At 41.0% G+C, this 25,078-nt stretch overlaps 2 protein-coding genes and 1 long non-coding RNA gene across 11 annotated transcripts in view; 1 reads left to right on the forward strand and 2 right to left on the reverse strand.

Annotated features, from left to right (window-relative positions):
* Positions 1–428: 428 nt before the first annotated feature.
* On the reverse strand, positions 429–5,003 carry serpinh1a (serpin peptidase inhibitor, clade H (heat shock protein 47), member 1a). Its single transcript, XM_027158627.2, has 5 exons — positions 4,771–5,003; positions 2,977–3,575; positions 2,801–2,899; positions 2,472–2,704; positions 429–2,063 (listed from the first exon to the last, which is right to left on the reverse strand). Exons 2-5 carry the CDS (start codon positions 3,551–3,553, stop codon positions 1,761–1,763), a joined length of 1,212 nt encoding a protein of 403 aa, XP_027014428.1. The 5' UTR covers positions 3,554–3,575; positions 4,771–5,003; the 3' UTR covers positions 429–1,760.
* LOC125139717 lies at positions 429–15,448 on the reverse strand. Of its 3 annotated transcripts, none has more exons than XR_007138778.1 (2): positions 15,423–15,448; positions 429–1,694 (listed from the first exon to the last, which is right to left on the reverse strand). It is a non-coding gene; the product is annotated as an uncharacterized LOC125139717 (long non-coding RNA). The 3 variants fall into 3 exon arrangements; XR_007138776.1 differs by having other exon boundaries at positions 15,429–15,446; XR_007138777.1 differs by lacking the exon at positions 15,423–15,448 and adding an exon at positions 14,230–14,245.
* The window catches only part of gdpd5a (glycerophosphodiester phosphodiesterase domain containing 5a), a 28,011-nt gene continuing 11,850 nt past the window's right edge, over positions 8,918–25,078 (forward strand). For 5 of the 7 annotated variants that reach the window (XR_003442359.2, XR_003442360.2, XR_007138775.1 and 2 more), the window contains exons 1-2: positions 8,918–9,240; positions 20,300–20,474. Coding sequence is in view for 4 of the 7 variants with exons in the window: in XM_027158403.2 (XP_027014204.2) it covers positions 20,358–20,474 (117 nt within the window). In the remaining 3 variants the exon portion in view is untranslated. Of the gene's footprint in view, positions 9,241–9,281; positions 9,389–9,542; positions 9,566–20,299; positions 20,475–25,078 lie in introns of those variants that run through there. The other 2 variants (XM_027158404.2, XM_047804577.1) reach the window with 2 other exon arrangements.

Genomic DNA, 25,078 nt, shown 5'->3' on the forward strand with positions numbered 1-25,078 from the left:
TGTGTTTCTTTTATATGCTTCTTACTGTAACACCATTCATACTGTAGGTCTAAGAAGTTTCCCAGATCCAAGTTTACACTGATTGATTTTTCCCCCATGGATGTCTATTGTTTTAGGTTCTCTGTGATTGTGAATATGAAGATACATAACAGGAAATGATGTCAGTATCCTTTTTAGGAGTTTATTCTTAGCCTTTGTCAGTACTAATACTGTATAAATAAACATACTTGAAATGCTTGTAATGACATGTACAAAGAGGGTAAGAAAGTACTGTTTAGGTCAGGTTGTTATTGAAAAGTCAAAAGGTAATATTTTGTATTTGTTTTGTACTTGAATTGGAATAATTTGTGATCATTAGTTAGCAAATTCAGATGTTCATATTTGTGCAATGAGGGTGTAGAGGGTGTAAAAACGGAAAAAAACCAACATTTTAGTGGTGCAGATTTTATTGGGGAAAAAATTGGAACACACAATTTTTCGCAAAACAATTTTATAGCTAAGCCGATCAATAAATTCAGTCAATCATAGGATTTGTAGTGCAGAGGAGCATTTTCAGTGCGGACTGCCACCAGGGCAGACACAGAAGTGTATCTGAGGGTCGACAGGAATGTACTCTCTGTGTGTACTTTGTGAAATGTTTACAAAAATCCTTCAGATATTAAGAGATATTTCACGAACCCAGATCGTCTTTCATATAGTGTGACTCAGCAAGGCTTACAGGCATGTTCGAGAAAAGCTAAAACCCTGAGTGAACACTGTAAAAGGATGTACCTTGGAGCTATAATGTTATCATGTGATGGTGCTGTCTGCTTTTGACACTGAAATTGAAAAATGCCTTCCTGCTTCGACAGACATGAGAAAGTTGCATAAATAAAAAGAGTAGATGCAGGGAAAGGCGATGACATTGCAAATGCGTGTTGCAATACTGTTCTCAGCACGCCATTATCCACTTCCCCTTGAGGGAATCCCCTTTCCATTTTGAGAGCTGCTCCACTTCTATATTAGGTCATGTGAAGCCCATGAAGACTAGAGGGAGACCCATGTGTATGTAAAATTTACCCCAAAGCCATTACAGTCTGACACAATTTCCTTTGCAAAAGAACAAATTTGGTGGATGAAGCTAAATGTGAAGCTGAACAATAACAGATAAACATAAATTCTGCTAGTTAGCTTGAAATCCAGGGCATGCGCATGCTAGCGCCCAAAAGAAATATTAAAAAAGTCAGCAGGACAGTTTGCACATAAATGTGATGAAAATGAACTACACAGAGTGTTAGAGAAATCACTTTAACTACACTGCTACAAAATTCTGGTGATATGGACTTAAGGGGAAGAAAATAAGGGCACTTAAACAGTATTGGAACAGCACTAGAACTGTTCTGATGGCATCATCTTGTCACATTTGTCTTGGAATATTCACAACAGCATTTATTGGAATGTTTGTAAAACCTTGAGTTGGATTGCTTCGTCTGAGTACACACTGCTTTGTGTCTAACATGGTGTGTGTGTGTTCAGGACCGAACATGACTCAAACACACAGGTGGTGGTCCACAGATCTTCTGGAATGTCCTCTTGAGGTAACAGTCCTCTGCTTATTCAGTCAAAAGTCTGCGCGCACACGCACGTACGCACACATACACACACACACACACACACACACACACACACACACACACACACACACACACACACTCCTACAAATATACATGTGCTCAGGCTATCCTTACAATTCAATTAAAACTTGCTTGTGCTGAAGTCAGTTATAACTCGTCCCTCATCTTGTCGCCTTTGGGTCGGACCAGCCTTCCGATGAAGAGGATGGAGCTGCTGTTCTTATCTTTCACCATGAAGATGAACGGATGGTCAGCGTAGAACAGTTTGGGGTTCTTCACCTTGTCCGTGCCGAAGATGGTGGTGTCTGGAGGGTTGCCAGCGATGTCCCACTCAAAGGCGGAGGCATGGAAGACATTGGCCAGGTAAAGATCTTTCTTTCCTGAGATGTTGGATAAATCAGCTTTGGTTTTATCCACAGCTTCGGATACACCGAGTTCTCCAAGATGTTTCTGCAAAAGTTCACAATTGTGAAAAAAGAAAGATTATAATCTGTCAATATCTAAATAACTTCTACACTTATTAGAACATACTGTAGTATCTTAAAGGATTCTTTGGATTGTTAAATGATTTCAGTGTCTAAAGGGGTTCTAGCTGAAAGGTAACTGAATTTATTTTGTATAGTGAATATAGTATTTTCACTAAGGAAAGAAAAACTCTCTGATGGACAATCTTCTGGATGAACAACCAAAAATTTCTTTTATAAACTTTTATATGAGTAAGTATTTATTTCATATCAAATCTACTCTCTTTTATGCTTATACACAGAACTCTTATGGGTTCCCAAGAAGAACAGGTGAAGAACCCTCCCTGCTGGAGCAGGTGTGCTGTAGTCAGTAAGCTTTTGATCCTGTCCTTACCTGCAGATTGTGGCTGACCTCCATGCTGAGCTTCGGTAAAGAAACAGCTACAGCTTTCTGCTCCATCTTAGACTGCCAGTTGTCCAGCTGTTTACGTGTCAGCATTTTCTCCAGCCTCTCCAGAGACTCCACATGGTAGGGCATGATAAAGATTACAGATGATTTTTTATGAGCCAGCGGCATCTCCAGGATTAAGAATTTGTTGGCGGTGTCATCGTAAAAGCCGTAGATACCTTAAAGATAAAGGTCAAGGTTAATGAGAAGTTTCATCATGTACGCATTCATGTACATATATTAGCAAAGATATCTCAGTGGGTTGCACGTCTTACCTGTGCGGTGCATCATGGGAATTGACAGCGTGTATGAACGATGGACGAGGAAGGCACGGTTGTCAACCATCTGGTGATGGAAGGATTGGTCCCAATGAGCTATTGGGGTTGTATGAGATAATTAGTTGGACTTTACTTTTTGGGTTTCATTAAATCCAACCTAAACAAACACTTACGTTTGTAGAACATAGCATTGATGATCATGGCACCATCCGTCTTTTCAACATCCTTGGTGACCTCAGGCAGCTTGCCATCAGTAGACTTTGAAGCCCATTCGTTGATGGCCTTGATGGCGCTTTTCTTGTCACGGAAGTTGATCTTGGCGTGCTCGTACTTGTAGTGCTTCTTACTGTTCTTCACAAAGTCCTCAGAAAAGCTGACGGAGCTGGGGCCATACAGCCGATTGTTAATCTTCCAGGTGACGTTACGTTCCTTTGGGTCACTAACCTCGGTCAGAAGCTCTGCCAGGCCCGAGTGAAGATTCTCATCCTTGACTTTATTCCCACTGATGACTGTCTTCACCTGCGAGGCTGTGGAGGCCTTTCCACCAAGAGCCACCAGGCCCAATGAGGAAGCCACCACCACAGGGGAAATCAAGATATTCTCCATGTCTTTCTCTTTGGCCATGTTGTGGTACAAATCGAAGGCTAAGTTAGCACTGTTGTCTGCCAGGATGGTGGCATGGCTGCTGAGCTTCTTGTCTGCTCTGACGCTGGCCAACAGGACCAGGCCCACCAGGATATTCACCCACATGGTTCTCAAGAATGTGTTTATCCTGAGAGAAACAGATCAGATTTACTGTCAAATCTGTCAAACATTATTTAAACATTACTTTCAGAAAGTTCGTTGTCCAAGAATTCCTTAAGTTGTATGTTCCAAAACCAAGATTCTGTGCATGCCTAAGGGTGTTTTCCAGTAGACTTGATGGATTGATGACAGCATTTTTGTGTATATGTGACATAAAAACCAAATGAACTCTAAAAATCAACTCTTTATAGAGGTTTTGTTTTGTAGGTCTTTTAAACATGAATCCACCTTTAGAGGTTGTTTGATTATGGCTTGTTCATTGTTCATTTTGTGGTCTACCTGATCTGTGCCTTGATGACAACAAATTGCCCCAAACTGCTTCATGTTTGGAACAATTCAGGAATTTCATACCACAGATGTCCAATAAAATGCCACAATGAACTGGTTTTTTAAATGCTAATTTAAATGAATCAAGTCTTGTCATATTTTTGGACCATTTATTTAAAGGTTTGCTATTTAAGGTTGCTCACTGTTCACCACCAAGGCCTGAGCTAAGCAGAGCTGGATTCGATATACACATAGCATGTAATTACAGGCTTGCTGAGCTCCATCCAGGGAGCCTGAGCTGACATCAAGAGAGGATACTAACATAGCTGCCACGTCAGCTGCCGTAAATCCAGACAAAACAGGAGCAGATGTACCACAAAGAGTTTTTTATCTTTTATCGAACATAGCCCAGTTTTACACATACCAGAGATGACAGCTTCGTTAACTATGGTGCTGTGACCGCAAAGGAAGCTTTTTTTTTTTTCAATCCTACATCTAAAAGGACTAAAGGACAGAAATATGTGACAGTAGGGCTACAATATGAAGCTGCAGGATACTCATATAAGACATTTATAAACAGATCTGAAAGAATTAATAATGGTTTTGTGCAAGAGACGTGTGCAAACTAGAATCACTGGAAGTTTCCACTGGGTTTAAGGAGTTGGAGATAACAGAATCACATTCTATCTTCAGACAAACCAAAAAGCACAGGATAAAGACAGGCAAAGACCTGAAGTCCAAGTCCCAAGATTCATCTGTGATCTATATGGTATTTTTAAAAGCAAAAAATAAACTTTCTTTGCAGTACCATAATAACTGTTTTAACACGATCCAATTTCTCCAACTATTTCCAGATTATTTAAGGAAGGAAGAATTGCACTAGAAGTTTATCTTACCTTACAGAAAGGTACAGACGTCTTTTGCTCTGTGCGTGTCGTCTTCACTGCGTGAAATCTGTCCTGCACTGCAAGGAAACTTCTGGAAATGGCTGTTAAAATGAGCAGCTGTGATTGCATTCGCCAAAGAGGACAGAAAAAAAATCCCCTCCACCCCCTGAGCTCCGGTTACTGCAGAAAATGAGCTCAGTCCTCCAGGTCCTAATGCTGGGAGAAACTGACTGAGACCAGAGCATAGCCTGAATAAGTCTTCAAGAACAAGAACCATCTTGTATGAAAAGTTCAGATTTTCTGTAACTGGCATCACAAAATGATCAAGAGTCTGATAAGATCTTTGATAAGACGTCTGCTTTAATCTTATGGAATATCCTAGTGACTATTTTTATATATTTATTGAGCTCTGCATTATACTTATAGCCGTTATAACGAGTGATAATAGAAACTAACTGGTTTCATGGACCAGCTGTAAATATAAATAGATAAAAAAAAAGTATGATGGGTAAATCATCAATAAAAGAAATGGTTGTGGCAAATTGCTGGGGTAAAAGGAGACAAAAAACATTATGGTATCATGTTTTATTCCTTGCTCATCGTTAATCCAGTGATTATTTTTATCCTTACCATTTGTACTAATGAAAATAGCATCAATGAAAAAATAAAAGTTTGTTCATACAAATGAAGGCTGCTGGACATGTTCTAACGGGTGACAAAGTTAAAGGAATGTGTGTGTGTGTGTGTGTGTGTGTGTGTGTGTGTGTGTGTGTGTGTGTGTGTGTGTGTGTGTGTGTGTGTGTGTATTGTCTGCTGATCTGGAGGCTTTATCTCCTCCCTCTCACCTCCTCCTCCTCCTCCCTCCACACTGCCACGTCTGTAGCAGCCTATTTCAGCCCCGGTCCTCCATCACTGTGGGATGTGGGTCTCATCTAACACCTAACTTCTTTATCTGGCCTGATCCATGTTTTACTGATTTATAACAAACACCTGATATTATTTTCAGGCTTCATTACACTCTCAGCAAAAAACTTCTGTTTGTCAGAGCCTGAGGGAAAACTGATTTTGTATAGAAGAAAAGGCAGGAAGTGCATGAAAATGTTTTACAACAATTAGAACAAAAGGTCAGCGTTCACACACAGATCTGTGTCATCACGCATGAAAACTGCAGCACATTACGGTCACAAAGCTCTGTTTTGTATAGAGCACAAGAGTCTCAAAGGATCAGTGTGGAATAAAAATGTAGTTGAAGTACAGTATGCTGAAAGGAGACACACACCTACACACACACGCTCTGATTGGTGTATTTTCATATTTATTCATGTAAAATTCTTAATTACAATGTAAGATTTATTTAATCTTTGGAAATATCTCTTTCTTTACTAAACATTCAACTATCTGGTTAATGTACCAATAAGAAAACAAAACAACACGTCCAATTTGCATATAATGCATATTCATAGATCTTGGTGTAAAGTTACAGATGTTTAAAGGTTAAAATTATTAAAGTATATTAAAATTATTAATACAAAAGCAAATCATATACAAATTTATGTAGTACTCTCCCAAGTCTATTAGATCCAGTCCACTTTAATTACCCCTTCCATTTAGTCTTTATTTAGAGCTAAATTCATTCATGGCACATTTATTTCTGTTGACCGCCTTTACAGCATCGGACCTCATCGAGCTAACAACAGTGCAGATTATTATCGTTTCTTTCCAAATGTGCTCCTGTATGGACTCATTGTTGGCCAGTGCATGGAAACAACATGCGTATAAATAAAGGACAGACCCTGAGATTGCATCATATCCTCTATCCAATATCCTCTTAGTCACAGGCTCTTATTACAGATCCATAAACAAGACTAAAGATATGGAAAATGTAGCAGAGACCCAGAAAGAGCCAGTTGTTGTTGTTGTTGTTGTTTTTAATAAAGCTTTCCAATGTGACTTAGTTAGGGGATTAGTGGACGATGAAGAAACAGTGTCCATGAAGAAAAGATGAGATTCAGTCTTACACCTACAAGGTGACTGACAAGTGTAATAGAGCTATGTCACTGGTTCGAGACGATAAATATTTGTCTGTGTTGATGCTAAATGAACGTACATCCGGGTGTCCAATAAACACTCAATTTCAATTTCAGCCCTCTCTTAAAGTTTCTCTCACGCAAAGTGTTATATTGGCTTAATGATTATAATTAATAGTAGATTAGGTACAATTTCATATTAATTGCTTTTATCATGATACAATGTAAGACACAGAAATAATAATAATAATATTAAACTTTGTCGTATTTTGAAACAAATAAGGGGGGATAAGCCGTTTGGAGGTCAAAAGAGTCGACTCTGAACCGACTCAGTAAAAAGATCTGGGATTCATGTCTCAAGTTCAAAAAACTTTATGAAATAAAAAGTTAGTTCTGAAAACAGTAGTTCGCATTAATTAGGACATTTAATAGGACATTTAAAACGGTATAAATAAATAAATCGTTCGCAAATCGACATATAACTTAATGCACAATTGTTTTTATTTGTGTCATACTTGAAAATGACATCTTTAATTATGAGTTTATGGCTTTATTTGTGAACACGCTGTTCGAGGTTTGGCCAGCAGATGGTGCTAGTAAACAGAAAACTGAACTCACTTTTCTTTTTTTTTCGGTCCATCTTGGGTAACTAGCATTTATGGCTGTTTTAAGTCACTAAGCCACTTTTATTACAAATGAGCAGTCATTTATTTCTACAACCATCAGTACCATTGATATGGTAGTTATAACAATCTCACCACTGTCACAAGATTTTAAAACACAATACGACCCCCTGGGATAACCATGACTCTATATATAGGATGTATGGAGCCATTGAGTCTAATATATCTTGAAGCTTCCAAGCTTTGCTTCTGTTTCCTTGCTATTGCTTGAACAGGGCTGGTTTCCCTGGTAATGTTCCCCGAGTTGTGGTACATTTCTGCACTGTAGTTATCTCTGTGCAATTAGTTTCTTTTAATCTTTGACCCACACACCTTAGGGTATCTATTTTTGTATGAAGCATTACCTACCTACATTATCAAGTGTGTGCAGACTAATTGAACTCTCAGTGTAATGAAGTGAATCAGCTCCCATTCTTCACGTCAAGGAAATGAACTATTGCAAACCATTTTACACACATATGTGCATACACTCAGTCATCGTCACCGCCTCAGGCTCTCGGCTGCCATGTCTGTAGACGGACGGCATGTTCCTTGTGTTAGAGGTTGTCAGAGATTAGAAGGACGATGTGACTGAGGCCCAGCGGTCCTCCAGGTCAAGGGTTAATCTCTAACCAAATGCCTAGAATAGATTACACACCTGAGACAGAGAAATCAGCTTGTCTGTAATACTGAGATTCATAGCATGAATACTGTTTAAAATACATATGAATCAACAATCAAGTGAAGTCATGTGGCACAATGTGACCTAGTCAATTTAACACCAGCTTTGTTTATTTTTCCCATTTTCCGTTATTGTTCCATCACATCCCTCATCATAAAACACTACTACATTAATTTATATTTGATGTCGTGGAGTGTTTGTGAGACAAGAAATCTCCTCACTTATAGCAGCTATTAACTGTCCTTCCAATACCAGCCCCTCTTTTTTGTAAATGTTCTTGTTACAGAGAGATTAGAAGGTGACTGTTACAAAGTTCTAACATTGGAGACTCCTTACCAAAATCTCCACGTCACAATATTTATGTTTAAAAAAAAACAGCATGTTTTAAAGTTTATTAAGAAGCAAAGAAGTTAGAGTTTGCTGAGTTACATTTCGAAATACGTCGATAATAAAAGGCATCGGATATTTTGGTTATTAAAAACCAACAGGACACGAGTTTTGTGTTTAAAACAGCGTTGTAATTTTATGTTTTAGAAGAGAGAAGAGAGAGTTGGGGGGGAGAGAGTCAGGGAGAAAGAAAGAGAGAGTGTGAGAGAGTGAGTGAGTGCACAGAGAGAGCGAGAGAGAATGAGTGAGTGAGTGAGTGTGTGTGTGTGTGTGTGTGTGTGTGTGTGTGTGTGTGTGTGTGTGTGTGTGTGTGTGTGTGTGTGAGAGAGAGAGAGAGAGAGAGAGAGAGAGAGAGAGAGAGAGAGAGCGGGGGTGTGTGTGTGTGTGTGTGTGTGTGTGTGTGTGAGAGAGAGAGAGAGAGAGAGAGAGAGAGAGAGCGCGATCACAACAAGCGAGTCGGTCGGCAGAAGGACGGATATAAAGTGTCATTCTGCATTTCTTCTGTTTTTCTTATCCAACACACAGAAGGACTGAAAGCAAAACAAAGTGGAGGTGGAGATTTGTGGCTGAAGATGAATCCCGTTTGAGAAAAGTGTGAACTAAAGAAAACTTACCTGCGCCGAGGAGAGAGAGAGAGAGAGTGTGTGAGAGAGAGAGAGAGAGAGAGAGAGAGAGAGAGAGAGAGAGAGAGAACAGGAGGAGGATTAACGCAGCTGTAGAGGTGAGTGTTTACACTCGGATTAACTCATTATTCGTCCCGTTCTCATTTGTATTCTTTTATACAAATGAGAATTTGGGAAGTTAATCGTTTTTAATATTGTTCCCTTTACCAACATGTAAACTTTCAGGTTTCATCACAATCTTTAAAGGTGAAGTTAGTCGTTTTTGTGCTCCTTAGTTGTACATATAACCTGGAAGATTTGTAGCATGTGGCATGATTTGGGAAACAAAACAAAAGAAAGATATAGTCAGTGTTTGTTTGTATTTTGGATGCCTTTCCTGAAGTTTTATAGATAGCAAGTGGACCAATTAAAGCCGCATTGGAGGTGAACCTGCAATCTCATCTATTCAGTTTTAATTGTCTAATTAATTGTCAGATCAGATTGGCTTTTCAATTACCAGCTTTATTTTGTTGTTTTTAGTTTAACAACAGACGTCAAATCAACATGGCTGCTCACTCTAATCATCTTTCTCTCCTTTTAAAGGAGTCTATAGAAGTATTGACTTTATTAGATCAGTAAATATACAGAAACGGTGCTGAGTTAAATCAATAAAACCTTCCATACTAACTGCTGATTTGAGAATGTCATCATCAAATGTAAAAAAAAAATCATAATTATAATTTCAGTCTAAAATGTCACATGAAATTCAGCATAGAAGGACAGAACCAATGGTCAAGAAGGACTGTAACTGTAAACAGATTGATCTATTGATAGATTGATCAGTTTTCTATTATCTTACTTCTGAAGGTAACATGAGGTCAGTGGGCGGAGCTTTGTGAAGATGGACAGGAATCTTTGTACCTGAATTCACTGTCGATTTTGGTGGTTTATTAATCAGACCAGGGGACACGGTGACTTAGTGGTTAGCACGTTCGCCTCACACCTCCAGGGTTGGGGGTTCGATTCCCGCCTCCGCCTTGTGTGTGGAGTTTGCATTTTCTCCTCGTGCCTCGGGGGTTTCCTCCGGGTACTCCGGTTTCCTCCCCCGGTCCAAAGACATGCACGGTAGGTTGATTGGCATTTCTGGAAAATTGTCCGTAGTGTGTGAGTGAATGAGAGTGTGTGTGTGTCTGTGATGGGTTGGCACTCCGTCCAGGGTGTATCCTGCCTTGATGCCCGATGACGCCTGAGATAGGCACAGGCTCCCCATGACCCGAGAAGTTCGCATAAGTGGTAGAAGATGAATTAATTAATTAATTAATTAATCAGACCAGAGCAGGTACATGAAAATGTAAAAATTTCTTTCCTTCCTGGAAGTGAGTTTTGTTACTTGTAAAACCAGAGCATCAAAACTAACGAGTGATAAATCTCACCACACTGTGTGTACTTTTTAAATAAAAAGGAATAGAACAGGGCATAGAAGCCTTTATTATCGCCACATATACATTACAGCACAGTGGAATTCTTTTCTTCACATACCCCAACTGAGGAGGTTTGGGTCAGATTGCAGGGGCAGCTATGATACAGTGCCCCTGGAGCAGGGAGGGTTGAGGGCCTTGCTCAAGGGCTCAGCAGTGGCAGCTTGGCTGTGCTGGGCCCTTGAACAAGGCCCTCACCCCTTCCTGAGTGGTAGGAGATAATCATCAATAAATCACATGACAGGGTTTAGGGTCATATATTCAGCAGGGTTTGGTAAGAAGAAGAAAAAAAACTAAGTCTGACCTGCAGACAGTTTTTGTGGGAAATGCTGCGGCGACGCCTCGGGAAGTTTCCCATCGGGCAGGAAGAAAAGAGCGAGTGTTGCGTAAGAGACGGGACTTTCAGGTGGAAGGATATGAGATGCTTTCATCAGCCGGGTTTTTTAAAGCTCGGACAAAGATGTCCGAATAACGAGCCTGTATGAGGTTTGCACACAGGATTGTTATTACAGGTAGAAAAAAAATCATGATCTTAGAAGACACGGTATCCTGGAGGTGTCGAATCATGGTGTTTAGGTTTGTTAGCAAAATCGGGATGTTATGGTTTTGATTCTGTTTTTGTTTTAATGTGCACAAAAATCTATGATGTAATGAGAAAAACTAGTGAAAACTGTTCGAATCTTCATGACAGAGCGCTCGTCATTCTGAGAAACGAGTACTGACTACCAGAAAGCATATTCTGATGTAGATTAATGCAGAATATCATCTGAACAAGCAGCAGTAGTTTTTTATAAAAAATATATATATATATATATACATGAGCCAAAATTTCAGTCGTTTTGTTCTAATCAATGTTTATATACGCAATTTGTGTCTTTTTTTTTTTCTTTAGGGTTGATTTTTGTCCTATTACACAAGTGCAGAGAAAGCAGATGAAAATGAGCCATTTGCGTAAACCTGACACATTTACATGCACATACGAAAAGAAACAAAGAAGGAAAGAAAACTGTCACCTAGTAAAGCGCACTTTAAATAGCAAGAACACGTGCAAACTGGCGATCTTTAAAGATAGCCGCTAGTCTTAGCTGCTGCGGCTGTTTCGGTGCTTCTCTACAGAATATTACCGTCCTGCGGCGGAGGTGGACGGACTGCGATTGTAATTGTGAGCACTGACAGTGTGGGAGGTCTTTTAGGTCTTTTTTTTTTCTTTCACATGCGGAGCAGGTGGGTTTGTTGAGTGTCATAACAAAAGATTAGATGTTCAACATTAGATGTTTACAGTGCCTTGGGAACAGGCCACCAGAGCGCATGCCATTGGATACACCCATGGTATTTCTTAACACACTGACAGGGTGGGTTAGGGGGTCAAGGGTTATTGGAAGTGCTTTAATTCCTCCCTCTGGGACACACAGCATCAAGCTAAGTTTGTCAGAAATACCTTTTGTAGTCAGATGTGAAGGATTTGATCGTTGACCCTGGTGGATGTGCTTCCCAGCAGCTTTTCTACCATGAGGTTGTTTGTTCTGTCACTGTGTCTTTTGTCCTTTATAATCGCAGCTACGTTACCTGATGGCTTCCTTCCCTCGAGTCAGTTAATTCCTGAACCTTTAAATAAGCAAGCTCTGCTAAAAACAAAGATAAAGAAGTTTATTTATTTACACAAGGAATAAAACCCTAGAAGTCAGCATGTTTTAGAAGGAAAGGAATCGATGCTGTGTGTGTGTGTGTGTGTGTGTGTGTGTGTGTGTGTGTGTGTGTGTGTGTGTGTGTGTGTGTGTGTGTGTGTGTGTGTATATATAATATTATATAACGTCAAGTAATTCTTCGTTTACGTGGAGCGTTCGCTATACGAGTCCCTGCGTAAGTCATTACTATAGAAACGATGACGTGTCTGAAGCGGCGATGTAATTTGTAACCGTGCTGCTGTTACACGAAGTGAATCCTCCTGACCAATCAGGAGACAGAGGATTCTGTAGCGCCGTGGTACGTTATATAAGGTGTTATTAGTCATGTCGGTTATGTTCGGCTGTCTGTAATTATTCATGAGCACAGGAATAGAAAGCAACTCCATTATTTAAAATTCTAAGTGCTGATAATAATAAACGCTCTGTTAGAGAGATTCTTCTAGCTAATGGATGATCCTCGCTAATAAAGTCTTGCTGGCATTGTGTGATTGTGTATAAAGGTTTTTATCAGGCTGAGTTTTATGTATTGATGATGAAAAAAAAGGCCCAGTGATAATTTTACTGCCTTATATAAGATGCAAAGCTATATAATTACCATGGAGTCTTTTGTGAATGTCTTTGTTTTATCGCAGCTCAATGCTAATACTAGCCAAGCTTATTCGCTACTAACCACTGCAGTTTTGGACTTACAAGATCTGTGTTTGGAAGCCCCTGTGTTTCATGGCAGATCTCTGAGTCGGAGTCTTGTTTTCTACTGCATTTCGATAACAAACGTTTATCGTAATGGCGTCCACGTTTAAGATAAGGTTTAAATCTCCAAGATGAAAAGGCAGCGACTGTGAGGATTTATTTTCCATGTAAACACACTCCTACACACTGGCCTAGATTTCTTCTTTTAACCCCTGGGTGCAGGCAGCAACCATTTCCTCAGTTCATCTCCCTAAAGAAGACGGCGATCGTTTTGATTGTGAAGGACACGAGCGTCGCTTCCTGGACAGAACGACAGGTATCGTGTTTCAGTGTCCCGTTTCAAGCATTTCCAAGCAGATCTTATTTCCTGGTGAGACACCGGTGGTCAAAAATCTGTTGTCATTCTTGTGATATCTCTTGACTCGTGCCAAACTCTGGTGTGTCCTGTAGAAACCCTGTTTAGCTTCTCTGGCCCTCGGTTGTCGGTCAGATTGTCGAGATCTGTCTCAAGGTGCATGTCGCTTTCCGTTAGGTCTAAAAAATTAGTCATGTTGCTAAGGCACATGCAGAACGTCCACATGAAAGCGATTTAGAAAATATTCCTGAAATGTAAATGGTTATCTGGAGGATTTACAGTTTTTTAGACACCTGAAATGACACATTTATACGTGATCAGCTAGAACAAACATGAATCAAATTCTCCTGCTGGAAAAGCTAAGGAACCGAAGAGGAACGGAAGGAGGATGAGGATGAACCTCAGATGTGTTATCACTGAATATATATCACATTAGAAATAAAAAGACTACCCAGGGGTTCGTCCAACAGGACAACAGCTAAAGCAGTAATCACACGTCTCACTTCTCACAATTATTCATCTGGGTTCCTCGGCTGTAGGAAACTCGATCTCGTACGCTTGTTTAAGGAGCGACGGTGATCCATCTCGACACCTGGATTGGATTCTGCTTGACTTGTGAGTCTCGTTAGATAAAAGCACCTGCTGGGTGAATAAATGTAAACGGACACTTTGCCCAGAGAGAGGATTTCGGTACAGGAGCACAGCTAACCTGTCTGAAAACACACGCATAAAAAGAGGCTCTGAAAGCAGATCTGCCTGAAATGCCGCTGCTTTTGTGAATTTGTAAAAGCTCGTCGAGAGGCCAGCGTCATGGAAACGAGCTGGAACAGCTAACCGTACACAAGCTCAGAGAGCACGCACAGCTGCTGAACACACACACACACACACACACACACACACACACACACACACAAAATGATTGCTCTCTAAACACCAGGCCTGTTATAAGGGGCAGAAATGATTAGCTTCAATCTTGAAATTTACTCTTTTACCCTTTTTTTTTAATATTATTTTTTAACGCCGACACTGGAGACTCCTTAATAAAACTTTTTTTTGGTTTCTTATTTATTTATTTATTTATTTATTTATTTATTTATTTATCTATTTATCTATTTATCTATTTATTTATTTGTCTGTCTGTCTGTTTGTTTGTTTATTTATTTATTTCATATCTGTTCCACTTTGCATGTCCTTGGGCAAATGGTTACTATGGAAACAATGCTGTTTTCAAACAAGTGTGTTTTATATTAATCAACACCTTCTGACCAATCAGCTTCGAGTATCCAAAAGCAGCGTAAATAGAATTTAATCGTTCTTATCCTGATAGTCACTTTTTATTGCGACTTCTGATATTGTAATATCAAATTTGTTTATTTAAAAGTTTCTGATTAATTAAGTTTTAAGATTAATGTACATTTTTAGTTACATTTCAGATTAAAACCCTGATGATGTCATGCATGCAGTCTGCCACAAGCTTCTCCTAATTGGAAATGTACACGACAATAACAATGTCTTGAATATCACAATTTTTAGATTTACCTCACGATTGAATTACCTCGGACGTGGAAGTCGGAGCTCGTATTAATGCCGTTAACGTGCAGCAAGCTAGCCTGCTATCTGTGAAGATGATGTGTATACATGCAACATACAGTAAGTCTTTACCGTTTACACTTTGAGCAGCCATCTTGAATTCCTTGCTGAACTCAATGTTGAAGAGGCTTTCTCGTGGTAGACGTGTTTACGGGTCTCTCGAGGGGGTCAACTGATAGTTTGAGAAATTTCTTCAAACTGAAACCCTCTCTCAAGTAGGTTCAACGTAGAACCCTAGTTGAGTTCTGACAGTCTTAAGGAAGATGATTTACCACCTAGATAGAGCACCTGAATATTCTCACCCTATGCAAATTGCTCTCATCTCACTAACAAATCTGGCCGTGTTTGTTCGGGGCAGATGGTCAACGTTATCTCACCCAGACAGGGCCATTTGTTCTCAAGGTGTGAGCCCAGGACAGGAAGCAATGTCCTGGAGAGATAACAACACAAAAGCAGGGCTTCTTTTGTCCAGACCGATCATCAAAATGACCCCACACACACACACACACACACACACACACACACCCCTTTTACTTTTCCCTAAGAGGCTGTGAGAGCTTACCTTTCACTGGGATGCTAAGCTCTTTTAATAAAAAAAATTGTCTTCATTAACGTGACAAATAAATAAAATAAAATAAATAAATTTTGATTTTGATTTGATTTGGAAGCAAATATGTTGAGCAAATAATGTGGTGAAAGGAGAGCCAAGAGACGCCTAAAGAGCTCTCAAGCTATGTTTACATGAACACAATAACCTGGCTATGTTTAAGCCAAGTGTGTTAAGTGTTAATTAGAGCAGTTTTAGCAAAAGGTTATGTGACTGAGCATGTCAGAGAGAGAGAGAGAGAGAGAGAGAGAGATTTGTACATGCAAACACACTGTCACACCTACCATATGGCTGGGGCATAATAAACCTCTGTTTTTGCTCAGCGTTTTTTCTGGGTATTTTCCCAAGGCCTTTGTTAGCACACACAACCACACTAGCATGTGCTTGTTGTTTAGGACGCTGGGATTTAAAAGAACTGTATCTGTTGAACTGAACTGAACTCGTCGTATCCTTAGAGTGGTGCAGCAGCGATGTTCTGGACGTTCACAAATTACTTTACAAGTTACTTTAATAAAAAGAAAATATTCAACATTTAGCATCCTGCAATCTGATGGAACTTTAACTTTTCTCCCCAAGAGGCCAACAAATGAAATTTGCTTCTGTTTGCTGGTGCCTGTGTCGGTGATTGTCTCACTCCAGAGTGGTGGTTAATATGGAACTCGTATAAAAGTAGACGCTCTGGACTTTGTAGTGTTCTCTCTGTATTTTTGTTTTTGCCTAGCCTACTAGGGGTAAAATTTGTATCTCCGACCTCTAATTTTCTGTTTATGGTTATCAACAGAGGGGAAAAATGTCTCACGCTGAAAGCCAACAGAGTTCTGACTCATTTTCGATCCCTGATCGTGGTTGGAAAATAATTCACTTGTTTAGTATTTATGGAAAATTTCCCATAAGTCCATTTCCTTTCCCCTGGTGTACTGGAGTTAACTAGCTGTGAAAACGTGGACTAAAGGTCACGAGGTAACCGGCGAGAGTCGAGCTAAGCAGAAGTCACGAGTGTGCTGTGAAAGCATCGCTATTCACGTTCGAGCTTTGACTCGGACAAAACAATCCTCGCTAATGCCGTCATCTGGTTTTGCAAACTGATGTCCGCCTTATTCGTTTGCGTCCTGAATTAATCCTAAACCGTTGTCACATCGCTCGCTCGAATAGACCCAAACTTTAGGTCGTGTGGCTAATTTTGTACTCCATAAAGCCTATTTATTAGAGACGTGAGAAACAGATGGTGATGGATATTGTGTCATGTGAAGGAGGGAGCTGAGTCACACCTGAAGAGCTCCAGAAACGCAAAGCCATTCTCAGCTATTCAGAGCCTCCGGCGCTCTAATGATTCATTAATATTCTCATCCCGTCAGCTACGCGAGCCAATTCATTATTCTATTATTAACAAGCCTTATAATTGCGCCAGAACCGAAGCGAGTCCTGAGTCTGTGTTTTTTTTTATGCAGTATTGTATGTGAAAGGTTTGAGCTGTTAAAAAGTAAGAATCGACTCGACTGGATTTTGTTTATCTCTTAAGCCTCATATGGAAGTTGGAGCTCTTTTTTTTTGTCTTGGCAGAAGTGTAGAAAAGTCTTAAAACACATCAAATTATAATCAGCTGGAGGAAAATGTGAATACAGAGCAGAAAGGAAGTAATTAAAATAAACACGTGTACATTAATCATGAGGAAATTTATTCCCCTGGTACATTGTGTGTGTAGCTTAGTGAGAGAGAGAGAGAGAGAGAGAGAGAGAGAGAGAGAGAGAGGGAGAGAGAAGTGGAGAAAGTTCTTCCAGGCAATTTGAAGCTCCAAAGATGACGGAGATTTCAGCTGTCACAAGATGAATAATTCATCGTTCTCCAAAGATGTCAAGCTACAGTTAATTCATCTGTCTGTCTGTAACGGGTTATTATTTTGTGGACAAAAAAAAGTTTTATTCAGACTGAGAAATAGTCACAGACAAAGTTTAGGGAAACACACACTGAGGGCCAAAGGTCATCATAGAAAATCTTGCTATCAAGCAACACAGCAGTGGACCCTTTAGAAGCCTTAAGGGGTATTTGGGATAGTGGATATCGCTCATCATAATTAGCTGCATGGCTTGTTATTAACACGACTGTTTATTTTTCTGTGTCACACGTTTAAGAAAATGATGACTAATGATTTACAGTGTTCTGTAAGAGCTCCATGGTCTCCTGTGCAATAATTAGGATCTTTTCTGGCAGGAAAATACTTTATTGTAGGGGTGGAATTTATAAAAAGTTACCCAAAAAGTCCCTTAAGGGTTTGAAATCATTTTGGCATGTAGAGACTTTATAGACTACAGCATCGTGATCTCAGCGCGCTGCTGATCGGGATACTGTGGGACTCTAATGACAGCGCTGGATCTCACAGCCCTTTAATCTGGCCTAATGACAGGAAGTGACTAAGTGAGACCTTTACACAGGCTCTCTCTGTGTGTGTGTGTGTGTGTGTGTGTGTGTGTGTGTGTGTGTGTGTGTGTGTGTGTGTGTGTGTGTGTGTGTGTGTGTGTGTGTGTGAGAGAGAGAGAGAGTGTATTTACCATTCTAATGAGCGCCTGCTGTGATCTCCTGTCAGTGCGAGAATGCACCAATGCATGATGAGGTCATCAATAAGGGACATAGCCAGCGCTGGCCGCTTAATTACCGCAATTTACCCTTTTCTCCCTTAACTACCTCAGAAATGAGCGCAACATCTGCTGCTTATATCCCAAACAGAGATGCATCCGGTGACATTTTTGGAAGGCCAGCACTAATATCATGCGCTTCCACAGGGACTCCAACGTAATAAGAGTCACGACTACATGCTATAGACCGGCTCATCGTTTGTCGCCTGTTCTTCAGTGAAGCGAACTTTTAATTAAATCGGAAAGTTTTAATGACGAGCCATTTGTGAATTTCTTTCATGAGATCATCGCAGAGTTATATCTTCCTGGCTCATGAGGAGAGCTGTTTGAGCAGATCAACTCCTGCACCAACAGCTTTAATGTTACTCTCAGCTTTTCGGCATTGTGCCTGACTTGTTTTGTCGTTCAGGCTGAAAAGTCTGGGCCGTGTTCCAGTAATGTTTTGAACACACCCTCGCCGACTTCCTTTCACCTTTTCCTCTCTGGGATTTCCCCGTCTGCATCGTTGTCTGCAAGCGACGCCGTTAGATCATTATCGACCTCAGGAGCAGAATTCACCCGTGTGGAATTGATTTGTTTGCACTTATTTAGGCAACTTTATGTGTGAGAGAAGGTTGGGTACAAGGTGACAGACAGGAACAACAGCCAATAAGACACTTCTGGCACGAATCACAAGGGGAGTCACAGGGTTAGTATAGTCTAGGGTTAGTATAGTCTTCTACTATACTAACACCTACCATCTATAGTGAATTCTCACTCACTCATTTTCTACCACTTATCCGAACTACCTCGGGTCACGGGGAGCCTGTGCCTGTCTCGGGTGTCTTCGGGCATCGAGGCAGGATACACCCTGGATGGAGTGCCAACCCATCGCAGGGCACACACACACTCTCATTCACACACACACACACACACACACTACGGACAATTTTCCAGAGATGCCAATCAACCTACCATGTATGTCTTTGGACCGGGGGAGGAAACCGGAGTACCCGGAGGAAACCCCCGAGGCACGGGGAGAACATGCAAACTCCACACACACAAGGCGGTGGCGGGAATCGAACTCCCAACCCTGGAGGTGTGAGGTGAACCACTAAGCCACCGTGCCCCTTTATTTTTATATATATTTATCACAACATTTCAGTACTACTGAAGGACCCTGTGCTCTCTTTCCTGTCGTCTCACGATCTCATCGTGCATCAGAGAGACTCGACCGCTGCTATTTATACAGTAACACGTGTTGATGAACTGACCTCCATCATCCAACATTAAACTTTCATGATGTCTTTGTCAATGTCGTCTAATTTAAGTCATCTACAGCCGTGAGTGTGGTGTTCGGTGTTCAGCTCGTGTTCGTCAAGCTTAACGACCGGACGCCGTTTAAAAATGAAGTCTGGATGTGTTCATTTTTTTTAAACGAAAAAAGTTCCCATCAACAAAAAAAACGATTAAAAAAAACATTTTTATCAGATATATGTTTATTTATTGTTTTAATATATAATAGGCTTGTTTTATTTATTACATATATTATAGGATATTTTGAAATTGATTATTTTTAGTAAAAAAAAATGTTTTTACTATTTAAATTTGATAAAGTAGGAATTAATTCATTCATTCATTCATTCATTCATTTTCTACCGCTTATCCGAACTACCTCGGGTCACGGGGAGCCTGTGCCTATCTCAGGCGTCATCGGGCATCGAGGCAGGATACACCCTGGACGGAGTGCCAACCCATCACAGGGCACACACACTCTCATTCACTCACATATACACACTACGGACAATTTTCCAGAGATGCCAATCAACCTACCATGCATGTCTTTGGACCGGGGGAGGAAACCGGAGTACCCGGAGGAAACCCCCGAGGCACGGGGAGAACATGCAAACTCCACACACACAAGGCGGAGGTGGGAATCAAACCCCCAACCCTGGAGGTGTGAGGCGTACGTGCTAACCACTAAGTCACCGTGGCTTAGTGGTAGGAATTTATGTGAATCCTAAAACGTATTTATGTGGCACACCGAATCATTTTGTCCTGGGGTGTGCAAACTTTTACTCTCAGATGTTATGTTATTTTAGGTTGTTCTGATGTAGGTTTGTAAGTCTGAATCCAGAATGTTAAGAGTTTGTTTTCTTCACAGGTTTCCTGACACGGAGTGGGATGTGAGCGGACCGGTGAAGGGCCGAGCGTAAAGGAGCATGGTGAAACACCAACCCTTACAGGTCTACGAGAGACAGCTGTGTTTGTCCTGCCTGACCGGGATCTACGGGTGCCGCTGGAAACGCTACCAGCGCTCCCATGATGACAGCTCCAAGGTATTAATCACCTTGATCGCTTTCTACACCCGTATATCATCAATCATAGCGTTACATGCAGATCAGCTTGTCTGATGTCTAGACAATAACCCACGCTCCTCTGATCTGCATCGTACAATAGGACGCACCTGGAGAAGCTTTGATGACACGCATTAAAAAGCCTTTTTAGATTTTTAGACCTCAAATAAAACATGGCACCAATAAAAAACGCTGGAATTTTGTATACCTGATGTTTCAGAAGAAATGAAATTCTCCTGAGAGTTTTCTCATCTCTGTGGGACGGCCGAGAGAGAGAGAGAAACCCAAGCCGAGGTTTCAGGTTCGCCCGAAGGACAAGCTGTAGGTCATTCCTGTCTGTATACAGCGCGCACATATTGCAGTGCCAATACTAACGTTTAGTCAGCCAGAGAAGGCTGTCGGGTTTAAAAGGCCGTCCTTCCAGTTTGTAGGTGTGCGTTTGTTTGGGGGAGAAAAAAAACTTCCTTTTTTACTCCAAATGTGGTTGATTTGTTTGCTCATAGACTCTTAAAAAGATTCAATCTAGAACCTTTACGATTCCTTCGGAGTTGCGTATTCTGTTTTTATTAAATTTACGGGATTTCTGGTCTATTGTCGTCAGCACGGTCCGTTAGGCAGGTGAGAACACGGCAAACACACACAGGTGTGGACCAAATCTGAGCGAGGTGGTTTAAAACTGAACCGGATGTGAATCGACTGTGAATCGACTCAGGAAGTGAATCGAATGAGTCATGTGTTTGTGTTGCGGTATTTGTTTTTTCACGGCTAAACCGAGACAAGGAACGAGCTGTAGAAAATGAAACGATGAACAGATGTGATACACTGTATGCTTTAAAACTACTTATTTATATAAGATCTGAGTGATTTATTTTAGCTTTGACTCCATGTTCTTCATACTCAAATGAACCTTCGTACTTAATGAAAGCTCGCTTATCGGTAGGACTTTTAAGATTCTTTCCTTAACTATGAACCTGCTGTTCTGTGCAATTAGGAAACACTTCAAAATCCATCATAATGACACTCCGAGGTAAGAGGACGATCGTCAAAAAAGACGGGATCTCGTTCTCAGGTGACTGTTCAGCGTCGGTTGCGTGGATGCAGCACCAGATGTGGAATCAGTGCTAATTGCCTCCTTTAATATTCATGATATCTGTCTGGAAAGCAAGAGCCTCATCACCATAATCAGTCTGGCTTCATGTGATCGAGGAGCTCAAACGGCTTTGACGCTTTGAAGCCGCTCGTGATGCATTTACATCTGTATCTGTTTTATTATCTTAAGTGATTTCCAAGTAGGGGGCACGGTGGCTTAGCGGTTAGCATGTTTGCCTCACACCTCCAGGGTTGGGGGTTCGGTTCCCGCCTCCGCCTTGTGTGTGTGGAGTTTGCATGTTCTCCCTGTGCCTCGGGGGTTTCCTCCGGGTACTCCGGTTTCCTCCCCCGGTCCAAAGACATGCATGGTAGGTTGATTGGCGTCTCTGGAAAATTGTCCGTAGTGTGTGTGTGTGTGTGTGTGAGTGAATGAGAGTGTTTGTGTGTGCCCTGGATGGGTTGACGCTCCGTCCAGGGTGTATCCTGCCTCGATGCCCAATGACGCCTGAGATCCCCCGTGACCCGAGAAGTTCGGATAAGCGGTAGAATATGAATGAATGAATGAATGATTTCCAAGTGAGAGCAGTTTCAGTCTGTGGATGTGGTCGAGGGTTTGAGTGTGTAATCAACCGCTCCTGGGATTTAAACTCAACACTCTGGTCAGTGATACGAGCATCAACAGCTGCATGAAGAATAAAACGCTCTGGGACATTTTCAACATGTTTTTTTATTTTTTTGTTTAAATCCCTGCTGCTGCAGCCGTCTCGACACAAAAGCTCATGCGGGTGAATGCAAATTAGACCGTTTATGGAATGTGTTCAGTGGGCAAAATACTGAAGTGCTGATCACAGGGGAAAAGTGAACAGACACAGGACTGATGACGTACACACACACACACACACACACACACACCTACAGCTGCGGCTGCTCCCCGTCGAGCCGAAAGCCTCGTTCGTTCTTGTTGTTATCTGCAGCCTAATAAGCACAGAATTCTCATTTCTGATTGGTCAGTAGTTCTCGGTCAGGTTAATATTAATACACAGTTTTCCCAGAGGAGACGGTCAGGGGTAAAGCTGTAACTTTTCCCGAGAAATCTTCATGACTTTGCATGTTCTGGTTTCTCTGTACCTCAAAGCAAGCTGCGTTTTTGTTTTCTTTTAATCATTTTTAACCGAATGGAGCGATCATTTATCGCTGTTATAGAACCTCAGTGAGAACAGGATCTGATCTGTTGGTTTTGCCCCAACGTTACATTTCTAAAATAGACGTATCAGACGTACGAGGTGTCGTTAACGAGTGCATTAAAAACCTACCGAAAGAGTGCTGGATTATTAGAGATGAATAACGATGTGCTCAGGTGATGGAGTCTTAATACAGTGTATTATAAAGTCTAGTTTTATTCTAAGGTCTAATTTAAGAATGAAAATTTTCAGTTTCAATTTTAAGAATAATAAAAAAAAAAGAAACAGTCCTTTTTTTTTTTCCAAAAGCCGCATCTGACTTATTTATTTCCTTTTTTTTTTTTTTTTTACATTTTACAAAGAATAAAATATGGTGGTGACAGAATTCCTTCTGATTCTCCTCATTGCATGAACACAGTATAGTGTAAAAGTTTGGTAGCAACTGTTTGAATCGTTATTCTAAATGATTCTCTGTGTGAATCTGGAATACGCCTGGTTGTTTTTTGTTGCTGTTGCGTGCTGCTTGGTAATAACCGGCGTTCCTTACTGTCCTGATTAAAGCGAGTTCACGTGAGGTTCTCGAGAAGCTGATTGGATTGCCAGATTATCCCGTTGTAAGCTCTGTGCAACAAAGGATTCAGGCAGTGAGGTCTGGGACGTGTCGCAGTCTTGACACCCCGTAACTTGCCACACAAAAGCGAGCCGCGTTGTAAGCGTCATGCTGCGCCTCCACACAATCCAGTTTGTTTTTGTGTTGTTAAGGCAATGACCTTATTTAAACTTTCCACACGGCCTTTTTATGGTTTGGGAGATTTGTCCTCCAGTTTATGAGGCGTCTGCAACTCGTCCTGAGTCTCTGGTCCAGACGTTGATTAGGACAGTGTCAAACTTTATTCCACTCATTTGGCTTTAATTCTCTTTGAGCCCTTTTCACGCAGCGCTGAAACACTTCATATATAGATTTATAGATATACAGATATAGATTAATAAGATATAGAAAATCCCATATCCGATGCGCACTGCTGTATGTAAGCGGACAGATTGGTTCGACTTTTATGATAAGATCTTGTTTAAGAGTTTGGGGCTGCACAAGTTGCCCTTCATCATTAGTAGATCGTTTTGTTTGTAAAAGTTTTGGTTTCAGTGGAAAACGATAGAAAACGAAGCCTCTTTATAACGGAATCTGTCAATTCAGACAGGACGTTTTACTACCTGGAGTTATTTTACTGCTCTTCTTTCCCCCCCATATTTTCCCACCTAATCCATTCTGAACAAAGTTTTAGACTTTTAATACTAAAATGTTGTGAAACTTGTTATTAAATCTCCCAGTAAAGCGAATATGAACCATACATGGTTGGTTTTGCAGGTCAGAACAGAGTCAATAATTATTGGTGGTGTGTTTGGCTCTGTTAAAGTTCACACCTAAAAAGTTATACGCCCTAAAATGTTGAAACTATATGGACTTTGGAAGTGAGATAAAGAGAAATAGTGCTTTCTCTATAACTGTCTGTAACTGGTGTGTGTGTGTGTGTGTGTGTGTGTGTGTGTGTGTGTGTGTGTGTGTGTGTGTGTGTGTGTGTGTGTGTGTGCAAAACTAAATGATCTGTAGCATGAAGTAAGGCACTAATTTCTAGTGTAAATGTTTATACAGAGCTCCCAAGACACTAGTGTTATATATTTTGTCTTTAAACATTCCCTTGTTCTCTGCTCCCTAACTCGGCACGTTTAATGAACACAGCAGGTCTGTTTCCAATGGAAAGTCCTAAAAAAAAAGGTCTGGAATTTCTGTTCTGATGAAATAGAGTCGAGAAACATGTTCCGGGTCAACTTTTGTACACGGCGTCTTTATTTATCGACGGAAAAATGCGTTCGACTAAACAGTCTGATTTCAACTTAGCGGTTAAATCAGTGAGGAACGAGCCAGAGAAATTAGGATAAAGAGATACTGAGTCGTGAGTTATATATCTCCAGACGTCCGGACGCGGTCGTTAGGTCTGTCGCTCATCGTGGGATCGACATTCTCTTCTGTGAGCCGGTTAACCGGACCGAGAGGCGTACAGATAGATCGCCTTTTCTCCTCCGCTGTGTGTCTATTATATAACGTCCACTGATCTGGAGCTGTGGTTTCCCTGCCAGGTCAGTCTACACACTGAAGCCCCGCCCCTCCGTCTCCCACGGCGATCTAGTGCATCTCTCGCTCTCTTCTCAGTCACTTGAAGGTTACCACCTGCTGCACGTTATTTCACAAGTCATTTGCTCTTTACCGAAGGCCGCCGAGGATTCTGTGGAGAAGGAATCTAATTAACTGCCGTTTGT

The sequence above is a fragment of the Tachysurus fulvidraco genome, chromosome 20 (genome assembly GCF_022655615.1).
Source record: "Tachysurus fulvidraco isolate hzauxx_2018 chromosome 20, HZAU_PFXX_2.0, whole genome shotgun sequence".
Classification (NCBI taxonomy): Eukaryota; Metazoa; Chordata; class Actinopteri; order Siluriformes; family Bagridae; genus Tachysurus; species Tachysurus fulvidraco.

Bases quoted from the DNA above. Each gene is read 5' to 3' on its own strand.
- serpinh1a (XM_027158627.2), bottom strand. From the start codon at position 3,553: ATGTGGGTGAATATCCTGGTGGGCCTGGTCCTGTTGGCCAGCGTCAGA. The intron at 2,705-2,800 runs GTAAGACGTGCA...TTTATCTTTAAG, and splicing joins TCCCATGATGCACCGCACAG to GTATCTACGGCTTTTACGAT. The intron at 2,064-2,471 runs GTAAGGACAGGA...GAACTTTTGCAG, and splicing joins AGGTCAGCCACAATCTGCAG to AAACATCTTGGAGAACTCGG.